General features: G+C 42.1%; 1 protein-coding gene across 2 annotated transcripts in view; it reads right to left on the minus strand.

The window, feature by feature from the left end:
- The window catches only part of THADA (THADA armadillo repeat containing), a 293,429-nt gene extending 278,908 nt beyond the window's left edge, over positions 1 to 14,521 (minus strand). The window contains exons 1-7 of one of the 2 annotated variants that reach the window (XM_084791400.1): positions 12,351 to 14,521; positions 11,007 to 11,101; positions 9,744 to 9,874; positions 6,594 to 6,742; positions 6,446 to 6,478; positions 5,952 to 6,000; positions 2,177 to 2,364 (exon numbers count right to left, since the gene is read on the minus strand). In XM_084791400.1, coding sequence (XP_084647526.1) covers positions 2,177 to 2,364; positions 5,952 to 6,000; positions 6,446 to 6,478; positions 6,594 to 6,742; positions 9,744 to 9,874; positions 11,007 to 11,101; positions 12,351 to 12,426 — 721 coding nt within the window. In that variant the 5' untranslated portion in view covers positions 12,427 to 14,521. Of the gene's footprint in view, positions 1 to 2,176; positions 2,365 to 5,951; positions 6,001 to 6,445; positions 6,479 to 6,593; positions 6,743 to 9,743; positions 9,875 to 11,006; positions 11,102 to 12,350 lie in introns of those variants that run through there. The other variant, XM_084791399.1, reaches the window with a different exon arrangement.
- Positions 14,522 to 15,226: the final 705 nt, after the last annotated feature.

Raw genomic sequence — 15,226 nt, forward strand, 5'->3', positions numbered from 1 at the left:
AGTATTAAATATCCACTCTGCCCTGCATCTCTGGGAACAAAACTGACTTTTGGCAGCCATATGCTTAGCCAAAAGCAGAATTCTTTTTTTTTTTTTTTTTTTTGGTTTTTTGAGACAAGGTCTCTCTGTGTAGCCTTGGTTGTCCTGGAGTCACTTTGTAGACCAGGCTGGCCTCAAACTCACAGAGATCCGCCTGCCTCTGCCTCCCGAGTGCTGGGATTACAGGCATGTGCCACCACATCCGGCTCAAAAGCAGAATTCTTGCTTCCAAAATCTTTCTCACAAGTAAAGGCAGCCACTGGAGGGGATTCAGGACAAGGAGATACAGACACAAGTCCCTTGGATCTATTAGTTTTTTCTGATTAAGATGCAACTGGTCCTTCTTCCTGCTTTAAACAAATACATGATGCCCACAGCTACAGCAGACAGATGCCAAACAGGGGGTAACAAACATATGAGTAAAATGTCCCAGAATGCAGAAGCTGCTCCTACATTGGTGGCAGTAGCTCTGGGTCAACTACCTCTGAATTTCATGATACAGGAAGAGAGGCATCAATTCAGTTTTTTGTTACTTGCAGCTAAACACTTTACTAATACAAAAAACTTTAAACTCCATAAGAGTAGCAGTGGTGAAGCGCCATCGACTTCTCAGAAAATAAACTGTCCTGCTAAACCTGAGTCTGGGCTGCAGAGATGGATGACTCAGCAGTCGAGAGTACTTGCTGCTCTTATAGAGGACCCAGGCTCGTTTCCCAGCACCCCCCAAATGGAGGCTCATGAGCATTACAAACCCGGCTCCAGGGGATCGGCCACCCTATTCTGGCCTCCACAGGCATATAAATTAATATGGTGACCTAAACTCAGACAACTACACACACAAAGTATTTTGTAAAGCATTTTTTAAATTGTGCCTTCTCTGTATTTTTCAGATTGTCAATCTCCCCCTTTAAAAGGTAACTATCCTGTGAAAAGTTATCTTTAAACTCTGTCTTGATAACTAACTAACAGGTCTGGAGCAAGGGCTCAGAGCTGCTGCTCTCGCAGAGGGTCTGGACTTAGTTCCCAGCACCGACACTGGGCGGCTCAGCACTTAGAACTAGCTCCAGAGTATCAGATACCCTCTTCCTACCTCCTCAGGAACCCACATGCACACATACTCAGGGACACACACATAAACTAAAAATTCTTATTTTTTTTAAAGAAACTAATTAATTTAGTTTCCTTTAAGTTCCAAAGCCATGACTTTTCCTAGCTACCAGTGTTAAAACAACACCCCAACAAAAGCAGAGTAAAGCACTCCCACTATGGCTAGGGTTAGGGTTAGAGTACGCTCCACAGAATGTGGGTCAGAGGACAGCTTGTGGGACTCCACTGTCTCCCATCATACGAGTTCCAGGGACCAAGCATCAAACTCAGGTCATCTAGCTTGGTGACCAAATCTTTACCCACTGAGGCATCTTGTCCAGCCAATGCTTTTTCATTTTTTTAAAATGTTATACGTATGGGTGTTGTACCTGCACGTCTGTCTGTGCGTCTTGTGTGTACAGTGTCCAAGAGAGCAGAAGATGGCATAAGGTCCTCTGGGACTGGAGTTAGAGATGGTGTGATTTGCCATGTGGGTACTGGCTATTGAACCCAGGTCCTCAAGAAGAACAGCCAGTACCCATGACTGCTGAGTACTACAGTTCCTTGTTGTTGGGCTTTTGTTTTGTTGTTCCTTTGGTTTTTGTCAACTTTTTGAAATTTTGCTTTTTTTTAAAAGTTAAATTCATATATATGTGTTACTATATAGAATAGCAGATGAAAAGATAATTTAACCCTTTCTTGGATACTTAAATCCTATGTAACCCTTGTTTAAAAAAAAAAGTGTGTGTGTGTGTTTAAATAAATTATAGCTGGTAACCATCCTTGAACTCATCATCAGAGAAAGAGAAGTTAGCTTCCCAGCCCAGACAACCTATCTATGTACCTCATCCGAACCATAATTCCCTTTCAGACTCTGAGTAAACACTATTCTGACTTTCACAGTAATGACTTCCCTATAGTCCCTATATTGTCCAGTAGCTTTAACAAATGAGTATGCATTTCTAGACATGGCAGCATAGCTAAGTTGCATGCATTAGGGAAAGCTGACTGGCACGCAGTTACAACCAGCACATAGCACTGACACACTTACCATCACTTAAAAACCGGGTGAAGATGCTCAGCAAGCCACACATACTTTGCCAGGCTGGGGAGTTGGAATCATTCCAAAGTCCGCCCTGGGGCACTTGTACTTTCTGCACTACTGTCATAGCCACTCTCACACCAACCAGCAAGTCACTCATTAACTGTGTTTGAACAATATGGTTTCCAGCAAATTTTCTACAAAGAAAAAAGAAGATTTCAGAAGGAAATTCAAATTCAAATGTCACCACCTCTACCCCTTCTAAAACCAGCACACTCCTGTACCCCAGGGGTCACAGCAGACAGGGCTCCACCTCCCACCTGCATGCATCCCAGTCACACAGACAACTCCACACTAAACTCCTAACACTCTCACCTCAACAGGCCCCTCTTCCCCAGCCAGACTAGCCTTACTCCCTATTTTAGCGCAAAAATAAGAACTGTATAAAAAGAGAATTGAAGAGCTATTGAGACAACCTACAGATGCGACCCCTCAGCCTACACACACTTATTCCAGCTGCCTTCAGCATGTTCTCCTAGCTGCTGTCCTCAGACATCATGACTAGGTACTCTCTCCTCCCGAATCTGTTTACCCTCCTGTCTGCTTCTCTCCTCCCTCTCATACCTCACCCTCTTCTCTCTAGTGCAAAGGACCAAGCCAAAGCTCTCCAAGGTTCAGTCCTCAGTCCTCAGTTCTCTAATTCTTTCCCTTGGTGTTAGTCTCATATAGTCCTTAAGCCTTAAATTATATGCTACATGCTAACTATTGCCAGACTTTGGGCTCTAACCTAGATGTCTCCCACTGCATTTCTGACTTCCTGTTCACCATCTTCACTTGGGCATCTAATAGCTATCTCAAAATATATGGATTTATACTTGACTCCAAACCTGTGCCACCTCTTGGGATCTCTAGCTCTCAAAGTGCTATAATCACGTTTGCCTCCTTACTTCTATCTTCAGAATATATCTGGGCTTACACCATGTCCACGGCTCCTATTTGACCTGGACCGTTCTCGTGTGTCCTTTGGATTACAATAGCTCTCACCTGCTCTCCCAGCCTTTAACTTGTCCTTCTCAGTCTACTTTCAATAGGGGAGAACAGATCCTATTAAAACTACAGCCAGGAGCCAGGCGTGGTGGCTCAGAAGAGCAGACATGCAGACAGGAGGTGCACTTAAATTTTACTCTAACGTCTGGTGGTGGTGGCGCACGCCTTTAATCCCAGCACTCGGGAGGCAGAGGCTGGCAGATCACTATGAGTTCAAGGCCAGCCTGGTCTACAAAGTGAGTCCAGGATAGCCAAGGATATTCAGAGAAACCCTGTCTCAAAAAAACAAAAACAAAAACAAAAACAAAAAATCCCAAAAAACTGAAGTCAGGAGAAAACAGTTTATAAGTTCCTCAAAACAAACAGAATTAGCATAGCACACAGCGACTCCACTCTGGGTACACAGTTCCAAGAACTGAAAGCAGAGCCAAGTATGGGAGGCTTATGAGATGCTGAAGCAGAACTGCCTGAGAAGGCTGTCTGAGAGCAGCATAAGCTACAGTTTTAAGAGAGCTGAGGCTACAGGGTAAGACCTTACTTTAAAAAACAAACAAATAAAGGGGCGTTAAATAAAAAAGAAACTGAAACAGACTCTTGTACACACCAATGATTATAGTAGCATTATACAGCAGCCAGAAGGTAGAAAAAGCTAAAGAGTCAGCAGGTAAACAGACACAATGTGTCAAATATACACAGCAGAGTAGATGGCTATAAAATGATTAAAATTCTGATACATATGACTACATATATAGGTCTTAACACATCCCAAGTGAAATAAGCCCGACCCAAAAGGACAAGCAGGCTGACATGATGGTATATACCTGAAATCTCACCACTCAGGAGGCTAAAGCAGAAAAAACATGAACTCCATGAATGCCACCTGACTATACAGATATATATATAATGAATATACATGTATGTACAAATATATGTAATGAATATGTATATATTATATGATTTCACTTATATGAAGTATCAAAGATGGGCAAATTTTAGGAGACAGAAATAAGGTGGAGGTTGCTAGGGTTTGTATCTTCTCAAGACAGTGAATTCTGTGGAGCACACACTGACTTTGAAGCATCTATAAAACAGCCAACCCAAAATGTCTCGGAACCAACTGACTACTGAATCTACTAAGAAGAGATCTAACTGGAAATACTACATATAATATGGATAGTGGTTCCCACCAAAGAATAAGAGAATAGCAAACAGCAGGAACAAATAAAATTGGAGGGTTGGGCCCAGGTCGGTAAGATGAGCCAAGAAGTCTAAAGGAGACGAAGGAGTTCCTCTTGAAGCAGAGAGCCCTCAGGCTAGCGTGGGCACACAGCTACTACTCCTACTCCACTTCAGAGCTTCCCTAACCCAGCAGCCATGATTTAAAATACTAAAAGGTACTAATAGATAGATGCGTAAGGAACAAGGTAAACTGCAAAGCACGTGAATGACTGGCAACTGAATACAACTGGCAACTGGCAACAGAATAAAGAAAGATAAGTCAGAATAAACCTAGAAGCAACCTGAGTTATAATGCCAAAAGGCTTAGGAATCATGGGCACTTTAATGCTGGTTTGATGTGGAAGTAAATGAGGGCTGAAAACAGGCCAAGTGACTGCACATTTTAGAAAGATTAAGCAGTCAAAACCAAACCTCTAAGCCAGTAGACAACTGATTCACCCATGGAGAAGGTAAAGCAATGCACGTCACCTGGGAGTGGTGGCCTAGGAGTGCAGCCTGAGTTCCAGCAATGCCTGTCATGAAAGCAGTGCACATGGATAAAGCAGCTATGCCAAACTGCAGAAAGGAGAACTAGGTAAATACGTTCACACTGGCGGTCAAAATCTAAGGTCCCCATTCTACGTTGGCACTCAGCAATTAGAATATTAAAGCAACGTCTGGATGTTGCTGGTGCCATAAGTCCACTACCCAAGCAATAAGGCCAGGCCTTAAAGGAGTCCCAGTTAGACTAGACTGGGAAAAAACCTGCAGTCAACTCCACCCAGGTGCAGAGTCACATCAGTTCTTAATGACCTATTCCTGAATAGGCGTGCCCAGCCAAGGATCACTAGACTTCAGAGGAAAGTTTCTTGCCAGAAATACAGTTAGTAAACAGAGCAAACAGAGGGGAATATAAAACAAAACAAAAACTTTGAAAAACCAGAGACTATGTAAAGCTAAGAAAACTTAAAAAAAAAAAAAGATAACTATTATACTATTATTAATGTTTTCAGAGAGATAATGAGAAATTTTACCCATTAAATATCAAACACCCAAAGGTAAGAGAAATGACTTTTCTCTTTCTCATTTATTCTCATAATAATATATTTGATCTTTAAGAACTATCCCTATCAGCCGGGTGCTCGCCTGTAATCCCAGCACTCGGGAGGCAGAGGCAGGTGGATCGCTGTGAGTTCAAGGCCAGCCTGGTCTACAAAGCGAGTCCAGGACAGCCAAGGCTACACAGAGAAACCCTGTCTCAAAAAACAAAAACAAAACAAAACAAAACAAACAAACAAAAAAGAACTGTCGCTGTCATCTGAGCATGGTGGCACATACCTACAACCCAGCATTTGAGAGGCTGTGGCGGGAAGATTACAAGTTTGAGGCTAGCCTGGTTTTCACAGGGAGACCTTTTCTCAAAAAAATCAATTAAAAACTACCAATCAATGCAAACACTGGAAGCAGCACATTAGGAACAGCCCCAGCTGTGCACAGACACAGCACGCAGCGCACTTGCCTGGTTTCGTCCAGGATGTCAATTAGACTCCTCTGCAGGAAATGAAGCACTGAAACAGAGGAAACACAGTGACAAGCAGAGCGCCGAACTGAGCTCCCGCGTCAGCACCAGGAACATTTCAGAACATACTCCACATGTGATGTCACGGAGAGGCAGGCACTTCAGGAGCTCCGTCTAGTTTAGTTATCTGGAGTACTCTACTATCGCCAAGAAGTACCTTTTCCAGTTATTTGTTTTTACTTTGTGTGCATTGTGTTTTGTATACGTGTGTGGCTGTGAGAGGTGTCAGAGCCCCTGGAGCTAGAGTTACGGACAGTCATGAGCTGCCATGTGGTGCTGGGGACTGAACCCAGGTCCTCCGGAAGAGCAGCCCGTGCTCCTAACTGCTGAGCCATCTCTCCAGCCCCTACTGCCAACAAATTTAAAGGAGTCAGTCCTAAAATGACTCAGAGAAACTGTCACCCCTCAGAGCAAAAGAAAATATCAAAACTTACCGTTTTTAAGCAGATTAACAACACTTGCTTTACCTGCAAGTGGGAAAAATAACAATGCTGAGGAGTTTTTGCCAAAATAGACATTTAAAAACAATGATGTAATGACAGAGGTTACCCAGGAAAAGGCACCAAGACAGCGCTGGCTTACCCACGTTAAAGCTGTCCATGCAGGAAGAAATGTTGTCCATTACTTTCCTATAAGAATGTAAGTCAGCAGTATCTAATTCTTCTTGAAGCTGAGAAGTAAAACTGTGTGTAGCTTCAGTTAGAAAAAATTCAGGTAGGCCATTCAGTGAGCTGCACAAAAGAACCAAAGGACGGAAGCCACGCATCAGTGAGGTGAGGTGTGGAGGGAGGAGGCCCACCCAAATGCTCAGTAGAGAACCCCATCTTCAGAACACAGCCACAGAAGCATCCCTTCACACTGCCAGCAGCGCAGTTCCCTGGCCTACCCTTTCCCAGCTGTCTCCCTGGTCCCATCCTGCTGTTTCTATCCACCAGGCTGGTCTCAACAGAGTCGCCATGGCAATGGGACTAAGTGGCATGCAATGACCGTCCACTGTGAGAATGGCTTTGACACATGGTGCAGGCTTTTGCTTCCCTTAGAATGTAAGATTCTAAAAGAGCTAAGCAGTTTTATTCAGGTAAACCCCAATTCCTAGAAATGTACTTAAAACATAGTTAAATCCTCAACAAAAATTTCCTTAATATAAATCTAAACTAATGTCACTTTCATTCCAATTAAATCAAAGTAGGTATTTGGCATTTAAAAAGTTGACTGCTTTTCTTGAAGAAATAACTCTAAAAACTGAAATATCCTGAAAAAGAAAAATCAGTAGTAAAGTAACTTATTCTATAATTGAGTCATATTATCAAAATAGTAAATGACAGAGTGGTACTAGTTCAATAAATATACACAAGTCTAAAATAATCACACCCTATTTACATAAAAATACAAATGACAAATATGAAAGGAAATATATGTCCAACAGTTTGGAAATACAGAGACCCTATGTGAAACAGAAAACTAAACTCATCTGTAACTTACCCAATACTCAAACTTGATTCTAGATAGATTTAAAAACCAGACAAAAAAAGTAAGACAAACAAGTAAGAAATCTTGACTTAGAGAAAGCGTAAGTAAACAACATGAGCTGGGCAGCGATGGCACACTCCTTTAGTCCCAGCACTCAGGAGACAAATGCAGGTGGATCTCTGTGAGTCTGAGGCCAGCCTGGTCTACAGAGTGGGTTCCGGGACAACCAAGGCTACCCAGAGAAACCCCATCTTGAAAAACAACAGCAACAACAACAACAAAAAAAGCAAAAGATAAAATAAGATAAACAACACATAAAATTTAGAAATCTGTATAATGAAAAATATTAGTATGGTAGTGGTGGTCTTTTTTATCTTTATAAAGACAATCTATCATGTAGAAAGTGAAAAATAAAAATATACCTAGCACAATAAAACAATATATAGTATAAAAGGTAATCAGGGCTAGAGAGATGGCTCAGAGGTTAAGAGCACTGGCTGCTCTTCCAAAGGTCCTGAGTTCAATTCCCAACAACCACATGGTAGCTCACAGCCATCTATAATGAGATCTGGTGCCCTCTTCTGGCATGCAGGCATATGTGCAGGTGAAACACTGTATATACAATAAATAAATTTTTAAAATCTTTACAAATAAAAATAAAAGGTAATCACATTATAAAGTGTCCAATGAGTTGAGGATGTAGGTCAGTCAGACAGTAAGTATCTGGTGAACATGCAAGATCTCTGTGGGGTCAAAATCCAGCACCAAGAAAAGTTCAACACTAACAATCTGGGAGAAGTAAATGATAATAAAATAGCATTTCTCAGGCCCGGAGGTGGTGGCGCATGTCTTTAATCCCAGCACTTGGGAGACAGAGGCAAGTGGATCGCTGTGAGTTCAAGGCCAGCCTGGTCTACAAAGTAAATCCAGTACAGCCAAGGCTACACAGAGAAACCCTGTCTCAAAAAAACAAAACAAAACAAAATAAAATAAAATAGCATTTCTCATCTTTAGACTTTAAAAACTTAAAGACTGGTATCATCCAGTGGTGGAGAGACGCAAAGAATAAGCAGTGTAATTCACAGCTATGGAAATGTTAATAAATAGCTTAGAGGAAGTAGAGTCAACATCTACAAAACAGGCATTTTGGCCTAGAAATCCCACTCTAGGAACACTGGCAGATGATTATACACACTTTATGTATGATAAAGAACATCAAGAATAATGAAGTCCAAAACACCAGATATTTATCAGTGGCGAGGAGATTAAATAAACCAAATAATATGCATCATGATACACATTTTGATATATCCATAATGTGGGGTATGTACAGACATAAATGCAGGCAAATGCACACACAAAATAAAAATAAAGGAGTATTTTTTAAAACGGGCTGTCCTGACATGGAAATTTCTCTAAGATGCCCTATTTGTCTGTTCGTGTCGTTTACTGGGGGCACACGGGTAACACAGCACATGTATGGACAAAAGACAGCTCGCAGGAGCTGGTTCTCTTTACCACATAGGCTGCAGAGATCAAACTCAGGCCAGCAGGCTTGACAGGGAAAACACAGATCCACAGGGCTGTCTCACCAGCCCTCCAAGATATTCCTTAGTAAATAAACTAACTGCGAGTATTGCATACAGTATTATCCCATTACATAAAGAGTTAAACGAAAACAGTGTATGTTAAACCCAAAGAAAAGGTTTTAAAAACCAACAACCGTGCTCAATTAAAGTGGTAGCCCTTTCCTAAAGAAAATCAAACAAGGCAGAAGAGTGGAATTCAAGCCTCATTTACTTTTGTTCACATCTGCATTCCTGAAGTATTTTATATCAAGCATATATAGCCCTGTGCTATCTGTTAGAATAGATGGGAACAGAGAGCAGGAACAGGATCATAGATTTAAACAACCATGTAAAAAAAGTGACCCAAATATCAGTGAATCAGGGCTCACTGAATAAATGCACAGCTTGTTTTTTAAATCTTATAACCTATGGCTTTTTGCTTCCTAAAGCTCTCAGACAGATACACAGACTGGTAATACAAATGGAAGGCACAGTGATATATTTTAGCTTAATTTTACCAAAACAGTGAATGAACTTTACTTGCTTTTTCTTTTCTTTTTCCTTTTTGTTAAGTTCTGAGGATGAAACACGGCCTTCTAACCTACCAGGTAGGCAAGCACACTACTGCTTACGCGTAGCCCCAGTCCCTGGCTAATTTTTGTAGCATTCAATTTACCTCCCTTCTTTTCCTTACCTTGCCAAAACTTTCTTCAGGGGATTCTTCAGAGTCAAGGAAAAATAAATGGCTGCTAAAATATCCAAACAACTTTGAATAGTAGGATCACATACACTATGTTTAGCTACCTTCTCCAAGAGAGGCACAATCTATATTAAAAAGAGAAAATCAAGGTCATTTTTTTCTAATATCAAATACATCAAACTAACTTGATTACAAATATTCTTTTAAGTCATCTTTCTTTTCTTTAAAGATAAGAGGAGAATGACCTTGAACTTTTGACCCTCCTGCTTCTACACCCACCGCCCGCCCCCCCCCCCCCCCACACACACACAAGAGTTGAGACTACAGGCATATGTCACCATGTCTAACTTCTGTGGTCCTGAGGATGAAACCCGGGGCCTTAAACATGCATGCTCTCCACCAACTGAGCTACACTGCCAGCCTGGTCCCAGTACTCCTAAGCCTTTAACACATGCCCCTCCCTCTTTACTTCCTGACACATGTCCACCCACTTTCAACACAGAAAACCTATAGCATTCTTTATGCGTGAGTAATGGTGAAGTATGCCCTTAATCCCAGCACTTGGGAGGCAGAGAGAGGTAGATCTCTGAGTTCTAGGCCAGTCTGGTCTACAAAATGAGTTCCAGGCCAGCCAGGGCCACACAGAGAAACCCTGTCTCAAAAACAACAACAACAACAAAAATGAGCACCATATTTTTTTGGACTATAATATGCCCCTAACCATAAGACACACCCAGTTTTTAGAGCAGTCAAACAAGAAAAACAGTAAAAATAGCAATTGGACCATAAGGCTCACCCTAATTTCTCCCACTTTTGGGAGGAGAAGTGTGCCTTATGATCCGAAAAACACAGTAATATATTTAACCAATTTTTTTAAAAGTGTGCATGTGTGGAAAATCTAAATGTTGAAATACAGATAAGAATAATGTGTATTTTAAATTAACTTACAAATGTGTCTGATGAAAAGTTTTAAAGATTCAAACTTAATAGAAATGTTTTTTAAAATACCGTCACAAAAAAAGTGACACACAATTATCTCCTATCTACTTACAGTACCAATGGCAGTAGGACCTCAGATACTCTTTCTACTGCTGCTCTGAATAAAAGTACATTATACAATAAACAGGAAAAGAAAAACTACCATTGGGTGATAAATCAGCATTAAATAACTGAAGCCAAAAACTATCAGTTAATTTTTTAAATCTATAGTAACATGATAATATTCAAAACATGCACATAACAAAAGCTCAGCTTTACCTGTCTAACAGAATGGATTTGTGACACTCCATCAGTGAGCTGTACACAATATAACAGCAAAGAGGCAAGATTTTTCCCTTCCACATCAGCGAAAGCTAAGGAACACAAAAATTTCAGTGATGTAACTATATATGGATTAATAGTACCTTTGTTAAATATCCTACAAAACTGTTAAGGATATAAACCAGGACCGATGAGATGGGTTAAGGAGATAAGGCTCTTATCCCTAGCCTGACCCTGAGTTTGACCCCCATGCAGTGCAAAGAGGAGAGAGCCAACTCTCAAAGTGCCCTCTGACCTCTACCCATGTCAGGTATGTGCATGCCCACATACTGTCCTATGCTTTCCGTTGCTGTGAAATACCATGACCAAAGGCAATCTGGGGAGGAAAGGGTTTGTTTTATCTTACAACTCCCAGGTCATTGTCCATCACTAACAGGGGTCAGAGCAGACACTCAAGGCAGGAACCCAAGCACAGACCATGGAAGCAACACTACTCTCTGGCTCTCCAGATGAATTACTCAGCTTGCTTTTATTATACAATGCTCAACCACCTATTCAAGGGTGGCACTGCCTACAATGGGCCGGGCCCTCTTACATCAATCATTAATTAAGAAAATGCCCCCACACATACACACATACAGACTTGCTCACAGGCCAATCTGATGGAGGTATTTTTTCATACACACACACACACACACACACACACACACACACACATACACACACAAATAAATAAGTAAAAATAGATACAGAGACTCTGATGTTGAAAGAGGACCCAGGCTCAGTTCCTAGCACCCACATGGAAGCTCACTACCCTACATAACTACAGTTCCTGGGTATTTGATACCCTCTTATGACCTCTGTGGGCTTTGAGCACTTACATACATGCTATACATACATACATAAATCTAAGAAAAAATATTTATTAAAATATTAAAAACAGAGCCGGTGCGGTAGCATACACCTTTAGTCCTAGCACTCAGGAGGCAGAGGCAGGCAGATCTCTGTTAGAGGCCAGCCTGGCCTACAAAGTGAGTCCAGAATAGCCATCACTGTTACACAGAGAAATTCTGTCTTGAAAAACAACCACTACCACTACCAACAACAACAACAAAATAAAAACAGACATAAACAACAACAATAATAAAATAAAAACAGATATAAACCAAAATAATAAGTAGAACTCAACCTAAAGACAAAACTATTTTTTATCTAAAACTGAATGCAAAAAATATATGGAAAAATGAACAGAAAGAATTTCAACATTGCATAGGGTCTAGACCTTCAAATATTCTGCTTGCAAAACGTGCAAATTTGTTCACTAATTTAAAAATCACTTACATCTCAGCGTTTCCAGGTCTTGATGACTAACAGTCAATGCAGCAACCTGCATTTCTCTTTTCTTCTTCACACCCATTTTCAACAGGATAAACAGTAGTTAGTCTCTGTGAGAAAGAACTGAAGGCACTGGTTCAGTGGAGGGTTTCTCCTGCAACAGTAACATTAGGGGCCACATGACTCTTGTTACGGATGTTGAACTGTGCACTACAGGACACTTAGCGCCTCTCCAGCCTGCCCCCACTAGACGGCAGGAACATCTTACTAACAACAAGCTGAGGCAACCAGTAGATGTCTCCCAACAGGATGAGGGTCTCTGGTTTACAAAAAACTGGGCATATGTATTTGTTTAGGGTTTCTGCTGTTGCTCTTGGGGTCTCACTATGTAGCCTTTAAAATAGCTGCTGATTTGAAGGAGCAATTTCTTTTGTCCCACTGAAGGATTAAAAAGTCAGCGAAAGCTCCAAGGTTACAGATCCAGCTTAAGTCAAAGGAAGAGCTCTACGGTCCATTGAGGAATGGGCTACCTTCAAGCAGACTCTCCCAGGCAGAAACTGACTCAGTGTATGTCACATGCACTGACACAGCCTCCTAACTGACCTCCCCCCTTGCCTCTAAAGAATCCATTCTTGTCAGTCATCAAAGCAATCTTTTAAAAACACTAACAGCTGGGCAGTGGTGGTGCACGCCTTTAATCCCAGCACTTGGGAGAGTGAGGTGGGTGGAGCGCTGTGAGTTCGAGGCCAGCCTGGTCTACAAAGTTAGTCCAGGACAGCCAAGGCTACACAGAGAAACCCTGTCTCGAAAAACCAAAATCAAAACAACAACAACAAAGAAAACACTAGCAAAGTCTAACAATATATTTGCTTTTAAACTTCCCAACAGTTTCCAACTGCACTAAACACAACAAATGTGTTTGGCACTGAAAGCCTAAAAACAATCTGACTTCCTTTGCTGTTTATTTCAAATCAATCTACTGTCACCTGTAAGACCTCTCATGGTACCTGATGTTATTATAACCTATGAGACTTCTGCATCTGACAATTAACGTTCTGTCCCACACATGACAAGGCTTCTTTCTTATTATCCAAGTTTTTGACTGAATGCCACCCAAGCGCTTTCTGTAACATTACCTAAAATGTCATCACTCTGAGACAAATGCCATTCCCACATTTTTCCAGTGCGTATTATTATCTAAAATTACATTAACTTACACACCTGTGTATTGTCTGTTTTCCCTAGCTGTAAAGTCCACGAAGGTCAAATTTTTAATGACTGTGTTGTTTTAATTCTCAACTCTTTAGGCGGTTAGATGTGAAGTAGATACTTGTAATCATGTGGTGGACAAAATCAAGGAATATATATATATATATATATATATATATATGGACTACATGATACCTAAAAGTACAGACTGATCCTGAAACTAAAGAATCTATAGTCCCTTTGGGCAGCAAGTCAATACAGTAATGGCAAGTGAGCAGTCAGCCAAAAAAAAAAAGAAAAAGAAAAAGTTAAGAACGAACACAGCCTAGACAGACAGGCAACTTGGGTTCTGGGTTAAATTTAGGGATATAATTTCCTAAATGAGCAGCCAGCGTACAGGTGAGAAGGTACTGAGAAAAGAAACTGACGAGACAATTTTGATTTTTAAATAGCACGTTTGCAGCAGTATTCGATTCCAGAGTCCTAGGGACTACACACAAAAAACAGGCCCGGTGATTCTGTGTGCCCCGTGGATAATCGTGTGTCCTGGTGAACTGGGCCTCCCCAGTGCCGAAAAGCCCTGTCAAGTCGGATGGTCCTGGGTACCACCTGCCGCTTCCCTCCCATCTACATCTCTCCGACTCCCACGTGGAGTCTGAAGAATGACAGAATGACAAACGGAAAGGTGGTTAAAGAGCTGTCACTAAGGAGACCTAAGGGCCCAAAGGCACGGACTGAAGGCTGAAGGGCCAAGGCTGGCACCCTGGGGAGGGTTGGGGGCGGCAAGCTGGCTCGGGCACGCTGCGGAGAGTCCGGCCCACGCGCCCAACAGGCAGCACGCCCGCGAGCCAAACCTCGTGCTCGGGGGATGTCTGCAAAGAGTCGCCACCTCTGGAGAAGTTCCGGAAGTCTACGGAGAGCCAGCAGCTTCTAACGTGGTGAGCGATCCACTATCGATCCCGGTATTGGGAGGCAGGCCGGGAGCTGGCAAGGAAATATCGCGAGAGTAGCCGAGTGCCGCCGCGCCTCCAATCAGAAGTGCTGAAAGGCCGTGATGTCATCAGAGAGGGCGTCTGCCGGTGGATTTGGATAGACCGCGACTCAGTCTTTGCTGGGTACTGTGCACGCCTCATCTTCTTCTGGGTGGCAGCGCTGCAGCCTCCACACCTCTGTGTGTCAAGCCAACATTTCTGTCTTAACCCAGACTTTCTACACTCACTGTCCCCAGCGCAGAGATAGGCAAAAACCACCCGCGGGATGGTTGGGTCCAGGAGTGAACTGAAGCCCCAGGCGAGGATTTAACTCCACGGTCCGAGCCTTGAAAGCTGCCCTAAAGGGTGTGTCTTTTAAACAGCCCGCAAACTGCCATGCGTTCCAGTCCTTTAAAAATGAGTAAGAGGGCTAGAGAGATGGCTCTGCGGTTAAGAGCACTGACTGCTCTTCCAGAGGTCCTGGGTTCAATTTCCAGCGCCCACACATGGCAGCTCACAACTGCCTGTAACTCCAGTTCCAGGGGATCCAACTCTCACAAATGCAAGCAAAACACCAATGTACATAAAATAAAGATAAATAAACAACGTATTTTTCTTTAATGAGTAAGAACTGGAGACCTATTACCTCAGTAGGAGCTGGAGCAAGGAATAAGATTAGAGAACAGATAGATGCTAAAAAGC

This window comes from Acomys minous (genome assembly GCF_964271855.1).
Source record: "Acomys minous genome assembly, chromosome: 8".
NCBI lineage: Eukaryota > Metazoa > Chordata > Mammalia > Rodentia > Muridae > Acomys > Acomys minous.